Source organism: Ochotona princeps, chromosome 4 (genome assembly GCF_030435755.1).
Source record: "Ochotona princeps isolate mOchPri1 chromosome 4, mOchPri1.hap1, whole genome shotgun sequence".
In the NCBI taxonomy this organism is placed as follows: domain Eukaryota; kingdom Metazoa; phylum Chordata; class Mammalia; order Lagomorpha; family Ochotonidae; genus Ochotona; species Ochotona princeps.
Window position 1 is genome coordinate 11929361 of NC_080835.1, and position 24130 is coordinate 11953490.

The window sequence follows — 24130 nt, forward strand, 5'->3', positions numbered from 1 at the left end:
GGCATACCCAGATACATGATACTGCTCACCTCCCTCATTTTGTCCCTTCCAGGTAAGTGGTTGCTTGGTTGTCACCCACACTTCCTTACCAATGGCCTTGCAGCCCCGCCATTTTCTCCCAGAGCTGGACCAAGGCTTGGATTCTAATACTCCCAAGCCAAATGACTGTAGAGCTTCGTAGGGTAGGTTGGCATTCCCTGTAAACATTCATTTGAGATCATTTAACTTTTAGCTGTTTCCAGTCAGGAACTATGCTAAATAAACAGTCTCTACAAGGTCCCAACAGACCAGTCCAGGCAGAAATTTCCGCAACTCTGTTAGGTCACGGGTTTGAGATAACTGGGGTGAAACCTTGAAGGGGCGGGACACCTGAATTCAGACACTGGCCCAAAAACTTTGTTCCGGAACATCTCAGGCCTTAAAGAAGTCTAGATGAAAGTATCGGGAACAATGCGCCAGTAGAACCATCCAGAAACTTCTTCCTCCAGGAAGCCTTGGCAAGCTCTTAGCAGGGACAAACACATGTGCAGCCCCTTCAATGGGAGGATAGAAGTGTCTTACAAAGGCGTTGGGACCCACCCTGGGCGAGTGTCCCAATCGGCTCTTGTCGGAGTTCCTCCCGCGAGGGCCCTTCCCCCTACCTCTCACAGCCGCCCAGCCATCTTCCCTCAGCCAAGTCCCTCGAGACTTTGCCTCCCGCCCAAAGCTCTCCTCGTGCTCTGATTGGTTCTCGCCGGAGCCCTCGGCCAATGGGGATGACGTGCTCCGGCAACGTAGGCCCGAGGGCTGGGGAAGGAGGAAGGACGCTTTGGCGGGCGTCGCACCGCCGTGCGCGAGGGCGGTGCCCGCAGCAGCGCGCGTGGGTCGCGCGGCCTCAGGCCCTGGCTGTGAACAGCTCCCCGGTGCATGTGGAAAGCTCCACAAGGGACTGCAAAGCCCCTGTGGCCACAGGTGGCGTAGAGGGTCAGCCCTGAGTTCAGGCCTCCGGGTTCCGCCACAAGCCCCCATTCCCAGAAACCACTGCGCGGAGAGGTCCCTCTCTCTCCCAGGGAGTTGGGCCCGGGCACCCGGGGCTGTCGGGGCATCCAGCTCTGCAGGGCCTTGTCCGAAGCCGTGCTTCCCCCGCCAAGCCCCATTTCTCTGGTTCTGGACGAGGACTAGAACCACGCGGACCGTTGGCCCACCCGCGCTGCTTTGGGCCACTCTGGCGAAGCAGCAGCCTGGACAGAGGAGCCAGCCCAGGAGGGACGAGAGCAGCAAAGCCTACAGCAGGGCCATCCCAGGTCGGGCCCTGGGGCCGAGGCCAGGGGCTGGGGGGCCGGGGAGGTGTCCCCGGGCCGGTGCAGCAGCGGCCACCCTCCACCCGTGCCTCTCTGCTGGGATTGGAGTGGCGCCCGCCCCTTTCTTAATGTGCCTCTTCACTCTTATTTCCTTATACTTTGGACGTGAGCCATTTGGACCCTCAGTGCCACCTGACAAAATAATAATAATAACAACAACAACTACATGCCAGGAAGGGAACGCGACCAAGCAGTGACTGTGGGGATTGCGGTGCAAAGAACCGGAAACATGGTAGACCCGACATGAGAATATCATTGGTGTGGGGAGGGGGTGGACGCTTAACCAGCTTAGCCTTGGTTTTACTCAGGTAATTAACCAGAGAGTTGCAATGAAAGGGCAGCCCCTGGCAGCCCCCAAGGCCTGTGAGGCTGCCTTTGAGAAGGGATTTTGAAGCGAGGGTAGTGGTGGCTTCAATTCTGAGGGAACTTCCTGCTGAGGCGGGAGCCTTCTTGGCTTCACGGTGCACCCTCTGGTGCACCCTCTGCTGGCTAGAGCGAGCGCCGAGCAGAGGCTCCCGATGGCTTCCTGCAGGGGTGTTTCTAGAAAGGTGTTAACATGGAGGGTTTTACGCTGTGCCGTGCTCAGAAGCCGGGTCTTTGAGTCTCAGTGATAATTGGAATAAGGAAGGTTGAAGAGCAGAAATAGCAATCAAAAGTTGCCTTTTGGGAGGTGATAGTTCTGTTGTGCCAGGCACATGCTAGGTTACGTTATTTTATTTACATTGACTTTTAAAATTTTTTAAACAGCCCTACAAGGTGAGTACTGCTATTTTCATTTCATTGGCACAGAAATTGACACTCAGATAAGTTAAAATCCCCTGCTTGAGGTTACACAACTACACAAATAAGTTCACGGTGCCAGGCCACAATCCGAGGTCTGTCTCTGTCTCTAACCATTATGATTATATGCTTTCTGGACTGTCCTTCCCCAACTCCTTACTGTCTCTCTCATTTTCACAAAACTTGCCTGTCATTTCAAAGACAAAAAATAAAATCAATATAATCATGTTTCTGAAATGTATAATCTTACCCATAGGAACCTGACCTGTGAAAACCTCTTTGTTAAGAAGTTCCCAAGATGTTCTCCCCTGCCAGTTCCAAAATCCTATACAGGAACCCTCGGTTCCTCCGGCTAGCTTTTCTGCAACTTCATCACCAGCAGCAGAGTGGTGTGTTTTGTGATGTCCTTCTGCAGGCAGAAGGTAAGAAACTTGTGGGGACAGACTGAAAACTAACCATAAAATAACATAAAATGTGAAGTGCATGGTGAGTGTTTAGCCTCGTCAGATACCAGTTAAGGGACTGGTTTTGGCATAGCACCCAAGTTGCCACTTGGGATAATCGCATTGCATTTCTGTTTTTGGTTCCTGTCCCAGCTACTCCACATCCAATCCAGCTTTTTTTTTTTTAAAAAAAGATTTATTTATTTTATTACAAAGTCAGATATACAGAGAGGAGAAACAGAGAGGAAGATCTTCCATCCGATGATTCACTCCCCAAGTGAGCCGCAACGGGCCGATGCGCGCCGATCCGATGCCGGGAACCAGGAACCTCTTCCAGGTCTCCCATGCAGGTGCAGGGTCCCAAGGCTTTGGGCCGTCCTCGACTGCTTTCCCAGGCCACAAGCAGGGAGCTGGATGGGAAGTGGAGCTGCCGGGATTAGAACTGGTGCCCATATGGGATCCCGGGGCTTTCAAGGCGAGGACTTTAGCCGCTAGGCCACGCCGCCGGGCCCCCAGTCCAGCTTTTATTAATGCATTCCACAGCAGATCGTGCAGAAAGTACTGTTTCCTGCCACCCACATGGGAGACCTAGACGGGTACCTTGCCTTTGGCTATATCCCGGCTGTTGAGAACATGTGGAACGTGAACCACAGGATGGAAAACCTCCCTCCCTCTCACACACAGTGAAATTTAAAAGATCATTTAGCATGCTTGTGTCCTGCATCAGAGTGTCTGGATCTGCTGCCTGTCTCCGGGCCCTGACTGTCTCCCTACTACTGCGAAGACAGCGGAGATGCCTCAGGTCACTGGGTTATTGCCACTCATGTGGGAAAAGATTATAAGGTGCCAGCGCCCCACTTGGCTTTTGGCCCAAACTAATAGTAAATGGGATAATATATATGTATATACACATAAATGTATGAGTATACATAAACATTTCTAAGATATTTTTTAAAGATTATTATTTTTTTTTAATTTATTTACTTTTGGGCCCGGCATGGCCTAGCGGCTAAAGTCCTCGCCTTCAACAAGCCAGGATCCCACATGGTCACCAGTTCTAATCCTGGCGGCCCAGCTTCCCATCCAACTCCCTGCTTGTCGCCTGGGAAAGCAGTTGAGGACGGCCTAAAGCCTTGGGACCCTGTATCCGCGTGGGAGACCTGGAGGAAGTTCCTGGCTCCTGGCTTTGGATTGGCGTTGCACTGGCCATTGCGGTCACTTGGGGAGTGAATCATCGGGCGCAAGATCTTCCTGTCTGTCTCTTCTCTTCTCAGTATATCTGATTTTGTAATAAAAATAAGCCTTAACAAAAAAAAAGATTTATTTATTTTTATTGCAAAGCCAGATATACAAGGAGAAGCAAATACAGAAAGATCTTCCATCCGCTGGTTCCTCCCCACGTGGCCTTAATGGCCAGAGCAGAGCTGATCTGGAGCCAGGAGCTTCTGGGTCTCCCACGCGGTTGCAGGGTCCTAAGACTTTGGGCCATCTTCCACTGATTTCCCGGGCCACAAGCAGGGAGCCGGAAGGGAAGTAGAGCAGCTGGGACATGAACCGGTGTCTGTATGGGATCCTGGCTATGCAAGCCAGACCTAAAATACTTACTTTTTATTGGAAAGACAGATTTACAGAGAGAAACAGATACAGAAAGATCCTCCATCCTCTGGATCATTTCCCAGGTGGCTGCAACGGCCAGAGCTGAGCTGATCCAAAGCTAGAAGCTTCTTCTGGGACTCGCACGTGTGTTTAGACATTGGACCATCCTTGACTGCTTTCCCAGGCCACAATCAAGGAGCTGGATGGGAGGTGTGGGAGCCCTGAGTCGAACTGGTGCATAGGCGATCCCAGCAGCTGCAAGACAGATTTTTCTTCTGGGCAACTGCGCCAGGCCACTCAAATATTTTTTTCTCTTTTATTACTATTACTAATTTTTAAAAGATTTATTTATTTTTATTGGAAAGGCAGATACACAGAGAGGAGGAGAGACAAGAGAGGAAGATCTTCCATCTGATGATTCACCCCCTAAGTGTCTGCATTGGCCAGAACTGAACCAGTCTGAAGCCAGGAGCCTCTGCCAGATCTCCCACGCGGGTGCAGAGTCCCAAGGCTTTGGGCCGTCCTCAACTGCTCTCCCAGGCCACAGGCAGGGAGCTGGATGGGAAGCTGGGCCGCCAGGATTAGAACCGGTGCTCATATGGGATCCTGGCGCATTCAAGGCAAGGACTTTAACCACTACGCTATCATATTATTATATGATACAGTTCCATAGCTTCAGGGATTTCCCTAGCCCCCTTCTTAAATCCCCTTCCACGTACACACTGATTTCCCCTATATTATTACAATAGTATAGTCGTTCATAAACAGTCATAAGTCCATCATTGTGGGCATGGACAATGGCAGAGTCCAGCAATCTATTGGCAAGATAAATTTAACAGTTTCATTGCTAGTCTATCTTTGATCTGGAAGTAAAGAGGCATACTGCATTGTAGCCTCACATCTGAATATGATAGTCTCCTTTGCAGTTATTGTACATCCCCTTAAATGAAAAGTCACAAAAGAAAATCGACAACATGAAGAAAAATAGAAATTTACAACGTCGTGACGTTAATACCTGCTGCTCAAAGACTAATGCGTCTCTGAGGACTAAAAAAGAAAATCAAGATCCTTCTTTAATATTTTTATTTAAATTTTTTAAAGGATTTATTTTACTTTTATTGGGAAGTCTGATATACAGAGAGGAGGAGAGAGAGAAAGGAAGATCTTCTGTCCGTTGATTCACTCTCAAGCGGCTTCAATGACTAGAGCTGTCCCGCTCCAAAGCCAGGAGTCCTGAGCCTCTTCTGGGTCTCCCACACGGATGCAGGGTCCCAAGGCTTTGGGCTGTCCTTGACTGCTTTCCCAGGACACAGGCAGAGAGCAGGATGCAAGATGGGGAATAAGAATTGGCACCCTTCTGGTATCCCGGCACATGCAAGGCGAGGACTGTAGCCACTAGGCTACCACTCTGGGGCCACCATCGTTTTAAAAAATATTTATTTATTTTTATTGAAAAGGCAGATATACAGAGAGAAGGAAAGACAGAGAAGATATTCCATACACTGGTTCACTCCCCAAGCGGCCACAATGGCCAAAGCTGAGCCGATCAGGAGCCAGGAGCCTCTTCCAGTCTCCCACATGGGTGCAGGATCCCAAGCTTTTGGGCCATCCTTGACTGCTTCCCCAGGCCACAAGCAGGGAGCTGGGAGGGAGGTGGAACTGCCGGGATTCGAACTGGCACCCACATGGGATCCTGGTGCTCGCAGGAGGAGGATTAACTAACTGAACCACCACACTAGCCTTTACACTTATTGTTTTCAAGATGGCTGGGCCTGGCACGATAGCGTAGCTGTTAAAGTCCTCTCCTTTAACGCTGCAGTATGCCGGTTCTAATCCTGGCAACCCCACTTCCCATCCAGCTCCCTGCCTGTGGCCTGGGAATGCAGTGGAGGATGACCCAAAGCTTTGGGGCCCTGCATCCGTGTGGGAGACCTGGAGGAGACTCCTGGCTCCTGACTTTGGATTGGCACAGTCCCAGCCATTGTGGCCGCTCGGGGTGTGAACCATCGGACGAAGGACCTTCCTCTCTCTCCTCCTCTCTGTGTATCTGCCTTTCCAATAAAAATAAATAAATCTTTTTTTTTAAAGAGTGAGGGCTTTAAAACATTTGTTTTGGAAATTTATTTAATTTTATTGGAAAATCGTATTTACAGAAAGAAGAGACAGATCTTTTGTGGGTCCAGCACGGTACCCTGGTGGCTAAAGTCCTTGCCTTGCATGCACCAGGATGCTGTATGGCCACCGGTTGTAATCCCAGCAGCCCCACTTCCCATCCAGCTCCCTGCTTGTGGTCTGGGAAAGCAGTCGAGGACAGCCCAAAGCCTTGGGACCCTGCACCCGCGTGGGAGATTCAGAAGAGGCTCCTGGCTCCTGGCTTTGAATTGGTTCAACTCTGGTCATTGTGGCTGCTTGGGGAGTGAAACAATGGACGGAAGATCTTCCTCTGTCTCTTGCCCTCTATGTATTTTGCCTTTCCAATAAAAATAAAATACATCTTTAAAAAAGAAAGATTTTTTTTTGCATTCCTGGTTTACTCCCCAAATGCCTGCAACTCCCAAAATACCCTTAGCAGCCAAAATACTGTTAGCAGGCAGGCTTGAGCCAGGACAAGCCTTGAGCCTAGCGCTCAGTTCCGGCCTCTCATATGTCAGCGAGAACCCAACAACTTGAGCCATCATCTTCTGCTTCCCAGGAGGTATCAGCCGACAGGCCAAGGAGGCAGGACTCGAACTCTAGTCAGGCACATTTCCCAAGAGACCATGATTATGTCAAATGCTTGCCTTAAGAGTACTTTTTGTTTTTTAAAGGCATTGAACTTTTATTAAAGATAAATAATATAATGGAATGCTTGTAAACATTAAGACAACACATAGGCCATATTTAGAGCAGTATTTTGGCATACTAGCCACCATATAAGTGTTAGATGATGGTATTACATATTTGCTATTTCCTTGCCAAGCTCTTGGCTTAAATTTGATTTTGGTTGTTCGTTGTTAGAGCTAAAAATAAAAAGCTTATTTTCACCTTTTCCTTTCACACTCGAACTGTTAAGTCAGCATGAAAGAGATCTTGGTTATAAGTAAAAATAGTAGGAGTCAGGAGCCAGTATATATTTGTTTTCTCAGAATGTTTATTTATCTGTGTGAAAGGCAGAATGACACAGCTCTAACACCTGCTGACTCACTCCCCAAGTACCCACAAGTGGGGCTTCACCAGCCCAAAGCCAGGATGCTAGAACTCCAGCCACGTTGCCCAAGTAGGGCTCCAGTGCCTGGCTCTCCACCAGCTGTCTCCTGGTGCATTAGATGTGAACCGTGGCCTAGAGGTAAGGGATTTACTGATTTTCTTAGTAAATGCATGGAACTCAGATTGATCTATTCATTCGAAGTAAAATAGTGTCAGTTGCTTGTTTTTTGCTATTATGCTGTTTGGGCATACGATAAATGGTGGAAAAGGTCCTTTAAGGAAGAGAAACTCCAATAGCCAGTGTATTTAAGTAACTGCGGTGCATTCATACTTGGGAGCAGGCATTGGGCATGGTGGTTAGGAATCCTGCATCCCGTGTTGAGGGTGAGTTCCAGTCCCAGCTTCTTGGAGATCTGCAGCCTGGGCAGTAGGTGGCGGCCAGGCACTGAGTCCCTGGCTCCAGAGTAGGGGGATGCAGACTGAGCTCCCAGCCCTGGCTGTTGTACTGTGGGCACTGAGGAGTGGGGCTGTGGATGGAGGATCTCTGTTGCTGGCTCATTCTCTGCCTTACAAATGCAAATGAAAAAAACAAGCATGAGTTGTTTAAAATTAAAAGTTAGTAAAGGGCTCAGTGCAGTAGTATAGTGGTTAAAGTCCTCGCGTTGCACACGCTGGGATCCCATATGGTTGCTGGTTTTAATCCCGGCAGTTTCACTTCCTATCCAGCTCCCTGCTTGTGGCCTGGGAAAGCAGTCGAGGACAGCCCAAAGCCTTGGGATCCTGTACCCGCGTGGGAGACCTGGAAGAGCTCCTGGCTCCTGGCTTCGGATTGGTGCAGCTGCAGCCGTTGCGGCTGCTTGGGGAGTGAACCAGCAGACGGAAGATCTTCCTCTCTGTCTCTCCTCCTCTCTGTATATCCACCTTTCCAATAAAAGTAAAATCTAAAAAAAAAAAAAAAAAAAAAGAGTGAGTAAATCTAGGCTGACTTAGGAGCACAGAAGAGCATCCCTTGTAGACTTCAGGAGGTGAGGGATAGAGTTTGGGCAGATGTGACCGCATAGATGAGCGGTAAAGGACGAAGAGGAGGAGGAAACGGGGAGCAATTCTGCAGCAGAGGGAACAGCATTTACAGTGGTTCAGAGCTCTAACTGGGGTCTGCAAATAGTTCCTTATTGCATAGAACAGACTATAAGAGGTGTTTGACCAGAGATGGCTAGGGTCGGGCCAGTACAGAGGCAGAGCAAGCTAATCCTCTTCCTATGGCACCAGCATCCCACATGGGTGCGTTTGTGTCCTGGGTACTACATGTCTCATCCCTCTGCCTGCTAATGGCTCAAGCGCTTCGGACCCTGCACCCACGTGGGAGAGCCAGAGGAAGCTGCAGGCTCCTGGCTTCAGGCCTGTCCACCTGTGGTCATGGCAGCCATTTGGGGAGTAAACCAGTGGGTGGAAGAACCGTCTTTCCCTCTCTGCTCTCTTAGTAATTCTGATTTTACAGTAAAATAAATAAACCCTAAAAGGGCGGGGGGGAGGAATGACCTTGTGGCTTAACCAGCCCTTGGCCTGCTGGCATCCCATGGCAGAATCCTGGCGAGTCCTTGTGGCTGTGCTTCTAATCTCCTCCCTGCTGATGTGCCTGGGAAGGAAGCAGATCATGGCTGCAAGTTCTTCGGTTCTGGTTACACCAGTAGGAGCCCTGGAAGGAGTTCTTGGCCCAACCGCAGCTGCTACTGCCATCTGGGGAGTGAATCCGTGGTGGAACAACTTTTTCTGCGCTTCTCCCCCTCTGTCACTGCACCTCTCCGTCCTAATATACAAGCTATTTATGCGAATTTACAGACCTACTGAAGTAGTCAAGACTACAGACTGTAGCCAGATTCTGGGTTCAAATCGTGTCCCTGCTGCTTAGGAACTGTGCAGTTGTGTGTTACTTAACTATTCCTCAGTTTATCAATATAGAATAGTAATAGGAACTTCACAAGGCTGCAATAAAAATTAAATGAATACTGCTAAAATTGTTACAGCAGTGCCTGGTAACACATGTAAACCCTCAAGAAGCCGGGCAAGAGTGGACAGTGGGTTAGGCCATCCCTGTGCACGTCCCACACTACTCCCATCCCCACTGCTCCTCTGACCCAGCTGCCTGCTAGCACATCCTGGGGGGCCAGCAGGTCATGTCTCCAGTGCCCAGCCCTGCCACCCACCTGTGGGACCTGAATCAGTCCGGGGCCCCTGGCTGCTGCAGTCACTGGCAGAGAAAACCACAAAGTGGGGAATCCCGTGTGTCTCTGTATCTGCAAATGACTCCTTTCTTCATTGGCATGTCATTAGCAGGATGGATATGGGAGCAAGAGCAAGGGACTTCTAGTTTTCAGGCTTGGGCAACTGGGTGAATACGATCTCTTCTCATGTTCAGGGAAAGGAGATGGACAGAATACAGGTGGATAAATGCTGATAGCTGCCGAGTGCCATGTGTGCCCAAGAGCACTTACCCCAGCTCTGCCATGGGTGGAGGCGCTCTCAAGTCAGGCCAGAAGTAAAGGCAGAAGGAATAAATGTCCCCACTTCCACAATGGGGGAAAAAACAAGAGAAGCAGCAGGAGACACTGGGCAGTAGTCTGCTCACCCCATTAAGATGCCAGGCTGATAACGAGTGTTTGCCCTTCTCTCCAGGGGAGGCAGTTCCAGCCCACTGCTGCATCCTGTCCGCCTGCAGCCCCTTCTTCACAGAGCGCCTGGAGCGGGAGCGGCCAGCCCAGGGGCGGAAGGTGGTGCTGGAGCTGGGGGGCCTGAAGATCAAGACCCTTAGGAAGCTAGTGGACTTCCTGTACACGGCGGAGATGGAGGTGTCTCAAGAGGAAGCCCAGGATGTACTTTGTGCTGCCCGCCAGCTCCGCGTGTCAGAGCTGGAATCTCTTCAGCTGGAGGGCGAGAAGCTGGTGAAAGTTCCACAGGGACGAAGGCTGAACCGGGAGTGCCTGCAGCTACCAAGTGCCATGCCCATCTCTGCCAGGGTCGTGGTGCCCAGCCGCCGCCCCAGGACCCCACTGCCTGTGGGCCAGACTGCCTGTCCTCTGGGAGCAGGAAGACTGAAGTCCTCAGGAAAGGAGGATGGAGCCCAGGAGAAGAGCCAACGACAAAGTACAGAGAGCTCGGCTACCACTCTCGTCAAGAAGAAGGCCAGAGCCTGCCCGGCTCCACCCGAAAGCAGCTGCTCTCCACCCAGCCGCAGTCAGGGGCCAAAGGAGAACAGGAACGACCCTGCCCTGGGGCCCACAGTGCTTTCCTCACCCAGCCTGTACCCCTCTGTGGATGAGCGACTGCTGCCCAGAAAAATCAGGCTGAGTCGTTCAAAGCCACCTCCTGATGTCTCTACAGCAAAACCTTCCGATATCCCAAGTGGACCGAGCCCAGTGCCCGCAGCCCCTGGCCGGCGTCTTTGGCGACAGAGGAGTATGAATAAGGAAGCCCCTGGGGACAAGCAGAAGCCAGGGAAAGCTAGTCCTTCACAGAACACCCCAAGCCCATCAGCTCTCCGGAGAACAGGCGGGAACAAGAAGCGGAGTCCTGAAGTCAGGGCTCCTAACCCGGACTCCGCAGAGGAGGGGCAGGTGGGCAGGGTGAAACTTCGCAAGATTGTCAACGGCACTTGCTGGGAGGTGGTGCAAGAGCCTCCCCACAAAAACTCTCTGGACAAGCCCCAGACCCCAGAACCAGGAGACAGCTTAGAAGAGCCTCTAGGAACCAAAGCAGCCTCAGTTAATGAGCAGGAAATGCGGTCTGCTGAGAGAGAGCTGTGTCTGGGCTCCCATGTGTGCTCCAGGCTACCGGACGTCCTGCTGTCTGCCAGCCCCTCCTCAGACCAGCCAGCGGTGAAGTCAGAAGGCGAGCTGGGGTCCAGTTCGGAGCTCACGGAGAAAGAATCCACTCTGCTGGATATGGACGGTAGAGAGGCCTATGTGTTTGACACAGCCCTCCTGGAGCAGCCCTGTGAAGCCGAGGAATACCGCATCACGAGCGCTGCTGCTACCAGCGAACTGGAGGAGATCCTGGACTTCATGCTCTGTGACTCGCACATGCAGCCGCCCTTGGGCTCTCTGGCAAGTCCTGAGGCTGAAGGCTGCAGAAGCCCAAGTTACCACTTCACAGAAACAGGAAAGGACTGGATTGAAGGGGAAGAATGGTGCTTGCCAGAAATGGAACTCTGGCCCACAGAACTGGACAAAGAAACTGTTCATGACGACAAAGAGTCAGTTGAGTCCCTTAGCCCCCTTGTCATGCCCTCTGAGCTAAGTGCAGCACAGGTTCTTTCAGCGGAAGGCCCTTGGACTCCAGACCTTGACGTGAACAGTTCCCAGCCACTGAGTGGGCAGGGAGACAAACTGCTCCAGTTGGACTCTCCCAGGAAGTCTTCTGGGGACCTGTCACCTCCCTGCCGCGACTGGGTGGACATGGGGCTGGAAGTCCCTTTGACAGTGGACGAGGTACTGAACTCTGCCCCCGAGCCAGGAAAGGAGGCAGCTGGTAACCCGGAGCTTCTGGGCCGCCTTTCTCCCAGTTCAGAAGAGATTGATGTGGTGGACTGGCCAGCAGAGGGGCAGCTGGTGCCCAGCATCCCCTCGGTGTGGCCTGACCCTTCCTCGGAGTCCGAGACAGAGGTCGATATACTCACGTAGTAGACAGGGGAGGGCAGGGTGGAGGCCTCGGGCCGGTGGGAAGTGCTGGTCTTGGTAAGCCCCTCCTCCCCTCCCCAGGCTTTGGGAGCCAGGAAAGTCAGTTACCATGAGTAGAAAATTATGAACTTGAACCATTTTATTTCTTTGTAATCTGTTTTCCAGTTAGTGCTAAATAAACTGTGTGGTCCCCAGCTTGAGTGGGTCCTCTAGGTTAGAGCCTAAAGTAGCTAGTCATTGCTATTTAGGAAAATAACACCTTCTATGGTGGGTTCCTGTGTGAGAAAATGTTGCGACAGGTGTTAGGCAGAATACTAGGTAGGCAAGATGAATAGGAAACTGAGCAAGAAAACACACTTGGCCACTTCTAAGCAGTGAGCCAACAGACGCAGCTGCCTCACAAGTGCGTCCTAGCCATTAGCAAAGACCCAAGGAATTCCAGGTCACATTCTCCTCGGGCTGCAATAAACCCAAGGAGCACCAAGCCCAGCCAGCTGGTGCTGCCTATCCCTCAACACACACTAAATGCTTTATCTTAACCTTTATTTAAGAAACCAAAGGTAGAAAATTTTGCAAAGCCTTACTAGAGGGCTGCCTCAAACTGAACCATCATTTCTGGAGAAGAAGAAACTACAGCTTCAGGCACATGACTGAAGTTTGGCCATGTGCCGTCATGAATGCTCCAAGGTCACCAGGGGCAGAAAGCTGCAAAAAAGAGAGGGTGAGTTAGAGGAGAAACCCACAGACTGAATGCCACGGCCCTGTACCTTTAAGCCCCAAATCTCAGCATAAAAGCACTCAATAGCGTGCTACCCATTTCACATAGTGCTAGGGACAAAGTCAAGACATCCTACACTCAGGAGCGACAGGGATACTGCTAGTTTGCTGTGAGAGGTGTTCTCACACGGGACTGTAGACAACAGTGGGAGAGTGGGAGTAAGCATGAAGTTAACAAAGACTCTGCCAGTAGAGGGGAAACAACCAACTCACACAAATGCAAAGCACCCGTCCAAGACTAACTCGGGAAGCCAGCAAGACTTACAGCTGGCTCAGAGAATAAAAACAGCAGCCACCAGGACTGGCCTGAGGCCCATCATGCCAAGTGGCTGCCTGCAAATGCCACCAACTCCAACGTACTGAGGCGCCAGTTCAAGTCCTGGTTGCTCGACTTTCTGATCTAGCGCCCTGTGAATGTACCTGCTAAAGCAGAAGAAATGGCCCAAGGACTTGTCACACGCAAACACGTGACCCTTTTGGGGGAGCGAGCCAAACGGAAGACACCTCTCCAGGTGCTTTTCCAGTAAATAATTCTTTCAAAAAGTTTATCTGAAAGGCAGAGTCAGAAGGAAGGATTCATTCCCTAAATGGCCACGAGTGCCAGGGCTGTGCCAGGGCTGACCCAGGCCAGAGTCAGCCTTTCCAGGGTCACCTACTGAGCGGAGGCGCAGGAACACCTGGGCCATGCCCCTCTGCTTTCCCAGGCACACAAGCAGGTCAAGGTGGACGTGAGCCGGCCAGGCCTCAATACCACTTCCGGTCATTAAGTCCTGAAACACCCCACCCCTGGAAAAAAGAAACCTCACCTTGAAAGACCTCAAACTACTAGTGCAAACACAATCTTTGACGTGCTATAATTTATACCCAAGACAACGCATACAATGAGCATCTCCCACTTGTATTCTTAAACGCACCCGGTGCGAAATGAATTAAAACACTGCTTTGTGTAAATCACACCGAGGTGAGCTGCCCTCCCCGTAACAACCCATCCCAATCACGAACCTCAGCAGGAGGACTTCTGCCCTAAACTCCTTAAGACAGGTACTTCTTCAACTCTTCCACCACCTGCTGAGGCTCGGGGAATTTGAGTTTGCGCGGTGGTCCCTTCTTAATCCCAGTCCAGAGCTCCGCTCCTAGTCGAGGACCGAAGCAAGCTCAGTCCCTTTGGAACGTACGGGTCTCCACAATGGCAGCCCCCTCCCCGACTCGGGCCCCCACTCACTGCTGCCGTCCGGACGCTGCAGTGTCACCTCGAAGCTGCCCCTCCGAGGCTTGGCGGGGTTCACCTTCACCGGAAGCTCGGGCGCCTCCAGGCGCAGCGCCTGGCTCAGGGCCGCGGCGTTGCGCCCATAGACGCGTCAGCTCGTGCTAGGCAGGGAAGGCACAGCGGTCAGCGGCTCGGGTCTTTGCTCGGCCGCTGGCCCCTCATGTCTCCACGAGCCCCTTACCAATGCTCAATGACTATCTCCTCCCCACCGCCCACGCCGTTCGCCTGCTTCTCCCGCTTCTCCGCGGCTGCGTCCGCTACGGCCTCCGCCTTCCGCTTCCTCCTGTTCGGAGCCATGGCGCCTCTTAGCGTGCAACCGAAAACAGAGCCGACTACACTGCGAGGAAAAACACGGGGGTTACACGACCACCGAGCAAAACCTACCACGGCCGAAGCCCACACGGCCCGCTCCAGCAACGGACCTGCGGCGGGATAAAGGAGTGCGGCGCGCGGCGCCCACGTGGTCCGGAGGCGGGTCCGCCGGCCACGACCGCGTCGTGCGCAGAGGGGGCGGGGCGGGTCCCAGGCGGACCCCGCCTCCCAGCTAAGCCCGCAGACCAATCCCAGACGAGTCCACACCCTCAGCTCCCTGCCAGTCAGTGCTCCGCGGCTGAAGAGCTATCCCTGGGCTCAAGGCAAAACCAGAGGACAGCGTTCAACGTTCACGAGGGGCCAGACCCTCGGGGCAGCCTGGCCTTTCTAATGCAAGCGAGGGACACAAAGACACAATCCGAAGGAAATTCCAGTCTCTTTATTATGGAAAACAGTCCACGGGGGCGGGGACTAGGGAGGTTACGGAAACCCTGACCCAGTCCGGAGGCTTTGTTCTCCAGGTGCCACCGAAGGAAGGTCCCCAGCTTGGACTCCCTTTCCTCTCAATCCCCACAAGTTTGCCACTATTCCCAGACGCCGAGAACTCTGGTAGTTAGAGGCTTCTCCTTGGAGCCACTGTCAACATGAGGCTTACGTTTCAGGATAGCCACAGGCCAAGCCAGAAGGACCCAAGAAAGGCAGTCTCCTTGAGGGTAAATTCTTAACACCCTAAATCCTGGCACCTAATATTAATTTAATCTAGGTTAGATTATACAGGTGCAGTAAGAGGAATAATGCAGCCACAGGGTGGTGCTGTCCGAGTGGTGGGCAGCAGTGTTCACACTGACCAGAGCTTGGGGAGGTTCATCTCCCGCCATATTGTAAAATTCGTCCCCTCCTCCCAGGACACAGCCGGCCCAAGGGTGACCTTTTCTGCACAATGCCTGCCTGTCAGTTCCCTCGAAGCAGCACCCTGACCCAGCCAGGCACAACCAACAGGGAAAACTTAAAGGCCAAAGCCTGAGGCAAGGCGTGGGACAGGCAGGGAGCAGGGCCTCAAAGGGAGCTTGGAGCCGACAGGCAGGGGAGCCGTGCAATGACCAGGGGAAGGATCCTATTTGTCCTTCTTGCTTTCCCCCTGTGACACTGTGGCAGGCGCTGGGGTCACAGGTGGCTCCTCAGGGATACTGTCCCCAGTCTTTGAAAGCTTCTTGGCCCGTTGGAATAACTCGTTCAAGTTGAATTCACGGATCACGTTCTCCTGTGCAAAAGAGATGCAGGCATCCCAGGTTAGCACAGGCAGTGCAGAGCCCAGGTGGTCAGAGACCTGGAGACGCAAGCAAGGCACCCAAGAGCTGTCCGAACTTCCCTCTACTTTAGACACCCAGAAAAATCAACCCATATTTAAGTATCCATGAGATGCCAACCACTGTGCCAAAAATCATACCTACATTATTTAATGTGCAAAACAGTCTTGACCCAAGTGTTACCCTCTCAAACATGCCACGGAGGAAATCTAATGCCTACAGATGACAGATGCAGAACCTCAGAGTCCAAACTGGTGTTTTTGTTTAATTGTTTACATTGATTTATCTTCATCTGCTCAAAAAGCAGACACAGTGAGAGTGTATCATCTTCATCCGCTTGCTCCCCAAAGGCCACAGACCAGGACCAGGTCAGAGCCAGGAGCCTGAAGCTCCAGCCGGGTCTCCCTGGAAGGTGGGCAGGGGCCCAGACACTTGTGTCATCAGCTGCCGCCTCCCTGTGTGCACTAGCACGAAGGATGGGATGTGGAGGAGCCAGGACCTAAACCAGCACTCAGATGGGAATGCAAGCATCCCAAGTGGCAGCTTAACCCACTATGTCACAACGCCCGCCCAAGCCAGAGTGACACACAGAGAGGGCAAGGTATAGAGGGGTCTCCCATCCACTCTGGTTCACTCCTCAAACAGCCACAACAGCCAGAACTGTACCAGACCAAAGTCAGAGGCTTAGACCTCCACTGAGTGCTCCCTAATGCTTGGCAGGGCTTAGTACTTGGGGCATCTAGAGCTGCTTTTCCAGGTGCACCAGCAGGGAGTTGGATTAAAAGCAAAGCAGCTGGGACTTAACCCCCCCACCCAGGGCTCCAATACAGGGTGCTGGTGTGGCACACGGCAGCTTAACCTGTGATAAAATACGGTTCTCAGAATCTTCTTTTTTTGGTTCTCAGAATCTTAACTCCTGATTGCTTTCCAGTTACTCTCAGGTCTGGTAGATAAGACAGATTTGCTAAGTGAAATAATAAATGAAGTCTAACGACTAGTCTGCACAGTCAATCTGTGAGTGACAGCGGAGACTCAAAGCCCGGCCACTACTCCACACCCTTCTCTAGCCCACTTGCCCCTCCTCCCAGGTACCTCAGAGAAGGTCCACGACACGGCCCGGCCTTTCTTGTCGATCTGTGGCCTCCGCATCACCTCCTTTCCACCTTGGAAGAGGATCAGGGTGGGGAGCTGCTTGGTCAGCGGTGACGTGCTCACTTTGTACCTGCAGGGTCCAGAGGGGATGCTGTAAATGCCCCGCACACGTCACTCCAAGGGGTGCCTGCTCAGAGCGTCTGCCCAGGTGCAGAGTACATACCGTGTGCTAACATCAGTGTAGCGTCCAACATCCACTTTCCCAAAATTTAGCCCTGCACAGTTGTACCTGAAAAGAATACATTATTTAATACACTGAGAAGAGGAAAGGATGAGTCAAAGGAAAGGGGAAGAGACTCTGAGGAGGGAAAGGAGAAATGCCCTTGGCTGCAGTGTGCCAAGATCAAGGTCCAAAACCACGACAGGGAAAGTTCCACATCCCAGGGCCCACCCTCCCTCCCTTTCGCCACTTACTTGAGAGAGAGGTCGGCGTAGATGGGAGCAAATGATTGGCAGTCATTTGACCAATTGGCAAAGAACTCCACGATCCAAGTGACCCTCTTGTCCCGCTCTAGCTCCTCCTGTCACACACAGGAAAGAAACAGTGAGCTGACACCACATGCTCCTGGCGAGGTTCCGATCTTAACACTAACTCCTCCCCCGGGCTTGGTTTTCCTGCCAGCTCCACAGATTCCCACCTGGCAGCACTGCGGTCCCTTCTACTCAGGGCACAAGTACCGAGCGACCCACCAGGGACCCCAGAAACAGGAGCGGCACTCACAGCAATGGTTTTGTCATTGAAGTACTTGATGTACTCAGGGCCCATGTACAGGGGCGGCTTGCAGGTCATCAGGAACACTAAACACGGGAAGAAGACAACAGGAAACGCAGAGGGCTCGCCTCAGGACGCCGGCCACCGAAGGCCACTTACACATGCGCACAGACAAAGACTCAAATTCTCCCGTTTCAAGTACAAGATATGATACACAGAATATGAACTGGATTTTCCCAGTCAAGCCTTTTTTTTTTAAGATTTATTTATTTTTACTGCAAAGGCAGATACACAGAGAGGAGGAGAGACAGGGAAGATCTGCCCACTGATTCACTCCCCAAGTGGCTGCAATAGCCGGAGCTGAGCCAATCCAAAGCCAGGAGCCTTCCCCGGGTCTCCCACGTGGGTGCAGGGTCCAAGGCTTTGGGCCGTCCTCAACTGCTTTCCCAGGCCACAAGGAGGGAGCCAGAGGGGAAGCAGGACCATCCCGTCAGACAGGACACAAACTGGGATCCACAAAGGATCCCAGCATGTGCAAGGTGAGGACCCCAGCCACTAGGCTACCGCACGGGGCCCCCAGTCAATTCTTCATCAACACAACTTAGAGAACTTAAAGAAGGTCTCCTCACCTATGCAGAGTGTGATATAAAGAAGTCCCATGCGAATATCCAGGCGGAAGAAAAGAATGGCATTGGCCACCTTACTGAACATGAAGATGTTGCCTATGTGCTGCTCCACGGTGACTGAAACACAGAGATGTCACAGGTCAGGCTGGCTGCATGCTGCCATTAGCCCATTCTTTGCTCCTCTTCACGTGCCACTGGGAAAGGGGGGCAGGAGGGGACAGAAGTCCAAGGTCAGACTCAGCCACAGCCAGAAACGGGCAAGTGTAAATGCCACACCTCCTGAGCTATCAGTAGCTTATCTAATGCACCTCACAGTTTGCCCTCCCCCCCGTGCGTGGCAGGGCGAACTGGGGGGGACAAGCCGTGGGCCCCACAACAGGCAAAGCCCCTGAGGCCCGAGGCTGTGCCCTGCGCCTGAGACGGCTCCCGCTTACTGGATCTGCGGTTCTTCATCATCACGATGGCGCTGAGGAACATGAGGATCTCCACTTCTCTCTGCGACAGAACAAAGGGACAAGCGCAGGGTGAGCGCAGCTGCCCCGGGCCCACGCATGGTGAGCGCAGCTGCCCCGGGCCCGCCAGAGGACAAGAGCCCAGCACCTACAGCGCGTGAGGAAGAAGGAAATTCTCTTTCCTAACTAAACGGATGCAACTGGAAATCATTATGTTTAATGAAATTAAGTTAGTCTCAAAAAGATAAATAAAGGGTTCGGCACAATGGCTCCATGGCTAAATCCTCACCCTGCAAGTGCCAGGATCCCACAGGGGCACCAGTTGTGTCCTGGCTACTCCACTTCCCTTCCAGCTCCCTGCTTGTGGCCTGGGGAAGCAACCGAGAATGGGCCAAAGCCATGGGACCTTGTACCCATGCAGGAAACCCAGAAGAAGCTCCTGGCTCCTGGCTTGCCGGCTCTGGATCAACGTAGCTCCAGCTGTTGCGGCCACTTGGGCAGTGAACCAGCAGCAGTTCTATTTCTCCTTTCTCTCTGTAAATCTGCCTTTCCAATAAAAATAAGCAAGTCTTTTTTAAAAAGATGGATGTATATATATATACAATTTTAAAGGCTTGCCTTTTTTTGTAAAGATTTATTTATTTTTATTGGAAAGTCAGATATTCAGAGAGGAGAGACAGAGAGGAAGATCTTCCTTCCGATGATTCACTCCCCAAGTGAGCGCAATGGCCAAAGCTGAGTCGATCCAAAGCCAGGAGCCAGGAGCTCTTCTGGGCCTCCCACGCAGGTGCAGGGTCCCAAGGCTTTAGGCCGTCCTCCACTGCTTTCCCAGGCCACAAGCAGGGATGGGAAGTAGAGCTGCCGGGATTAGAACCGGCGCGCGTATGGGATCCCGGGGCTTTCAAGGCGAGGACTTTAGCCGCTAGGCCACGCCACCAGGATATATATTTTTTAATAAATGTATTTATTTGAAAGACTTACAGAGGGGAGACAAAGCTCTTCCATCTGCTGGCTCACTCCCAAAATGGATACAACAGCCAGAACCGGGCCGAGCTGAAGCCAGGCACCAGGAGCCTCCTCCAGATCTCCTACTTGGGCCATCCTCCATACTCTCCCAGGCCACAGCAGAGAGCAGGTTTGGAAGTAGAGCAGCCAGGACATGAACTGGTGCCCATTTGGGATGATGATGTTGCAAGCAGAGGATTTGCCTGCAAAGCCAGCACATCACCCTGAAATATATTTTCTTTGATACACCACAGATAATACAGAATACACAAAATATATACAAGAGTGAAACGATCCTCTGGCATATTACTGCCATTTTAGCCTGTGTTTATACTCTAGTGGAACTGTAGTCTTCCTGGTTTTGACTTGCTAAATATTGTAATTATGACTGATATTATGGTTAAGCCTGTTATATAGAGTGGATTATAATTATGTCTGCCAAGACGGAAGAAGCGGGGCAGAAATGGACACTGAGGAGCAGCCGGAAGTGCAGTCATCTGCGTGGAACCATACTTTCAGAATGCACAAAGTCTGTTCTCTAGATTACTAATGTTCTTAGGAACACCGCTCCATCACGTGGCAGCATGCCTGAGTTCCCGCCCCAGCTCTACTCCTGACACAAGGAGACCTCGCAGTCCTAAAGACTGACCCAGGACCATGTGGGAGGAAGTGAGGGGCGGCAGGAAGGTTTCCAGGCTGCCGCAGGGGTGCGACCTCAGCCAATGCATCAAAGGTGAGGACCCTGAAGTCTCACATTAAGAGGGTGCCCCCCAGGCCGGTTCAGATCCCAACACCATCTGGTGTCATGGAGAACCAGGGTAGATGTGGGACTGACTAGGCTGGGTCTCAATCCCCTACTGAGCCATGTGTGAGCTGTATGTGGGTATGGACGAGCCATGGCCGGGCTGAAACATCCAACAACAAGAACCAGAATGGGATGAAAGCCAGCGAGGAAAAGCCACTGTTCCTGCTAGGACAGGAGGTGAACTGAGTAGGGTTGGCTCAAGGACCCCCTGGCATGCGCAAAATCTGGCATTGGGAGGGGTTCTGATGGAGGAGCCTGGGCAACTCCTCTGGCAGGACACAGTCCCTGCAGGTAAGCGCAAGAAGCATGATTGGAAACAGCCCAGAATAGGCCATGGAAAGTTTCCCACTGGCACACATTCGGCATGGGTCAGGAGCAGACCAGGCTGAATCAGTTCATGTCATCCACTGGCAAATCCGATCACCAGAACAGAGTGTGGGATGAGCCGGGTTTGGTCACGACAAAACAAGTACACATTATGGAATGCCAGGGTGAGGTTGCCTGTACTGGATTTGACTGCAGCACCCAACCAGCACACGTGAGATCCAGGAAGGGAGGGGCAGAACTGGTAGGGGGATTAAAGGGCTGGTCCCCTCGCCGGACAGCTACTCCCACTGGAGAGCGTGGGCTGGGATGGAGACAGACCAGACTAAGCAAGGCTACAACACCTGTGCGCTGCATGTGGACTAGATCAGGGAAAAGCCAGGCTGGGTTGATTATTCCTGCGGGTGCAAGCATAAATTAGAGTGGGTGAGGGATGTTTGGGCATAGCCGCAGCATCAGCTGGCAGAAGCTGGCACTGGGGACTAATTCTGTTGTGTCAAATCACAGAGCCACCTAAAGAGTGCATAAACCGGGACAGAGAGACCTGGGAGGGGAAAAGTGGGTTCCCCCTTCTTGGGTCACTATTCCCGTGGGAGGGCATGAAAACTAGGACGGGGGCTGAGATGGCTAGATAGAGAGGCACTCAACAACATCCGTGAGGGCTGGATGGTTGAGTTGGTTAAACAGAACTAAGCTTTAATACCCACTGACAAGTACAAGAGCCAAATGGGATGGGGGACAGACTGAACTAGTCTGCAACACATATTGGCAAACCAGGGTAGGGGGCGGGCCTGGTGGGGGTTATTGTGGGTCGCCCCGACTAGGCTGCAGCTCCCACTGGTTGATATAAGGGCCAAACCAGACTGGACTGCAACACCCATTGGTTCCAGTGCAACTCGGGACCGAAAACAGAACCAACACAGCAATTGCAACCACCAGCTGATCGGGGTGATGGACTGTGCCGGGCCCTGTGCTTGCTAGAACATACAAGAAACTAGTCTGGGAATACCTCAAAGTATCTTTGGAGATCTCCCCAATCGAACTGCTGGACTCAGAACTCTAACCAAGAAAAGACAGAAGACAGAGCAGGACAATCATTCATCTCAGCTATATGTTGGCAGCGAAATATGGGGTAAACGGAGACTTCATGATGGACCATATCAATCAGTGGACGACCTCATCGAGTGAAACTGGCAGCGATTCATAACTGGAGAACTATTAAAACCACTTGAGCAAATATCTCAGAGCATGCCCCACAACCGGGACTTGGAGTGGGTGGGAAAACGGGTGGGGCTTTTCCCTCAATATCCCCCTTTACCTCAGACACATGATGGAAACAATATGGACATAATAGCATTACCCACTTCCCTATCCCCCTGAACCTTTTTTTTTGTTGTTCTTTAACCGTAATTAACTATGCAAAGATTGTCAACAATACAATAAAATAGATTAAAAAAAAAAAGAGGGTGCCCCATCCTCTCTTACAATGACCATCAGGGCCACTCAGGAGCCCCAAAATTAGCTCAGACAGAGAGAGAGACTAATATAGAATGATTTGAACAGCTCAGGTTGTACCTTACTGATCAGGCTCCCGGGGTTGGCTTTTCCTAGAACTCACTAAGTAGGATCAGTTCAGTTATTCCTCACTAGCTAAGTTACTGGAGATTTCTCCGTACACCCGCCTAAGACTGTTCTACTCCTCAATTGTTCATACATGGATTGTTAGAATTATAAGTCTGTTTTGATCATCCTAAAATGCACGAAGTTCTGTAAAATCTCACTTGAATACTATAAAATGCTAAATACAAATATAATAAAAACATTGATTTGGAAAAAAAAAAAAAGGGTGGCAACACAGTCCGAGCACAGTGTCTGTTGTGGAGGCTCCTGCGCCACACCCGCGGAGGAGACTCACTCCTGCTGGCGGCTCCGTGCCAGCCACGCTCAGCCGGCGGGGCCACTTCAAGGCGAACCAGGCTTGGAAGATCTCCCTCTTTCTCTCTCTGCAACTCTACCTTTCAAGTAAATCTTGTAAAAATACTGTGGAAAGACTAAAACTGGAACTGTGAGCAAACACAAGATTGAAGAACCAAGACGAGGGGAAGCACCCAGACATTTCCTGGTGACGTAAGTCTCCCCTCAGGTCCGTCCTGCTCCCCACTGATCCCTATTCTAAGACCCCCCTTGGGCAACACAGACACTGTGCTTGGCACCCTGCCCACAGTTTCACTGCTCTAGTATCCACGAATGATCACTTGCCTAATAAATATTATATATACAATACATTGCCTGAATGTATTAGGATATAGTGAGTTCCAATATTACCATTTCTTGTGCATTTAATTGCTAAAATCCTTCTATTAATAAACCAACATTCCCTTGTCAATTACTTGGTTACTGAAAAAGGTAATATCACTTTGTTAAGCCACCAAAATTTTGAGGCTGTTACTGCTGTTTTCATGTTATTTAACTTAATTCCCTAACCTTCCAACCAGCAAAGCAAATCAGCAAGTTATGAATTTTCCAGAAAAAACAAAAACTAGCTAGTAACCATGGCAAATTTTAAAAATTGCAAATTAGACAAAAGGACCTAGAGGAATGAATTCTATAAGACTTTCCTATATTTATTTAAAAACTTTTTCTATCCATTTATATTTTTGAACTTTTTTCTTAGACTCTTCTGCCATTAGCATGGATATATTTCAATGAAGCAGAAGTTCTTCCTGGCAAGAAATAACCAGGGGAATAATGCATGTGGTCGTGACGTGACCTGGGCCAAGCCCGTCTACCCCTGCCCATGCCAGTCTTCGCGTGGACACGGGACGGTGACCACTTCCCTGACACGGGTGGGCGAGGCCGGTTCGAACCCGTGCAGGTGCTCCGACCACAACGCCCCCGGCTTCCCAGTCATCGAGACTCCGCGGAAAGGCGTAGCCCGGGACTGGACACGCACCCCAAGAGGCAGGGACCGTCAAGGTCGCGGGGTCCCGAGCCCTACAGCGCTCACCCAGTCAAAGTCGCACGGGTTGCCGTCTTCGCGCTGCGTGGGGAGCCCGTTGCAGAGCGGCGGCAGCTTCCTCACCAGAAGGAAGGCAGCAGAGAGCAGGGCGGACAGAAGGTAGTAGGGTCGGGCCAACCATCGTGAAAGTCTCGGCACTGAATACACCAAAGCAATCAAAGGCGCGAGCACCGCCATCTTTCCAAGCCCGGCGGCGCCCGCTGCTCTCCGGCGTCCGTACTTGAGGCCCCACCTCCCACCCTATTGCGATTTCTATTGGTGCAAAGAGTAGAAGCACCGCCTCTAAACCCGGAAGTAGACCTCTCATTGGCTGCTGCGATAATTCAGAGTCGAGAAGGAAGTTTAACAGTTTAT

The 24130-nt window shown here is 51.6% G+C and overlaps 3 protein-coding genes across 3 annotated transcripts; 1 reads left to right on the forward strand and 2 right to left on the reverse strand.

The window, feature by feature from the left end:
- Positions 1-2380: 2380 nt before the first annotated feature.
- BTBD18 (BTB domain containing 18) lies at positions 2381-12021 on the forward strand. Its single transcript, XM_004585287.2, has 2 exons — positions 2381-2542; positions 10019-12021. Exons 1-2 carry the CDS (start codon positions 2419-2421, stop codon positions 12019-12021), a joined length of 2127 nt encoding a protein of 708 aa, XP_004585344.2. The 5' UTR covers positions 2381-2418.
- Positions 12022-12544: 523 nt separating this feature from the next.
- On the reverse strand, positions 12545-14484 carry SELENOH (selenoprotein H). The gene is made up of 4 exons (XM_004585288.4): positions 14244-14484; positions 14018-14163; positions 13798-13928; positions 12545-12723 (listed from the first exon to the last, which is right to left on the reverse strand). The coding sequence occupies exons 1-3, from the start codon at positions 14357-14359 to the stop codon at positions 13828-13830; spliced, it is 363 nt and encodes a 120-aa protein (XP_004585345.2). The 5' UTR covers positions 14360-14484; the 3' UTR covers positions 12545-12723; positions 13798-13827.
- Positions 14485-14961: 477 nt separating this feature from the next.
- On the reverse strand, positions 14962-23990 carry TMX2 (thioredoxin related transmembrane protein 2). Its single transcript, XM_004585289.4, has 8 exons — positions 23765-23990; positions 18606-18666; positions 18175-18288; positions 17555-17631; positions 17248-17354; positions 16997-17062; positions 16774-16903; positions 14962-15635 (listed from the first exon to the last, which is right to left on the reverse strand). The coding sequence occupies exons 1-8, from the start codon at positions 23951-23953 to the stop codon at positions 15489-15491; spliced, it is 891 nt and encodes a 296-aa protein (XP_004585346.1). The 5' UTR covers positions 23954-23990; the 3' UTR covers positions 14962-15488.
- Between the last annotated feature and the right edge of the window lie 140 nt (positions 23991-24130).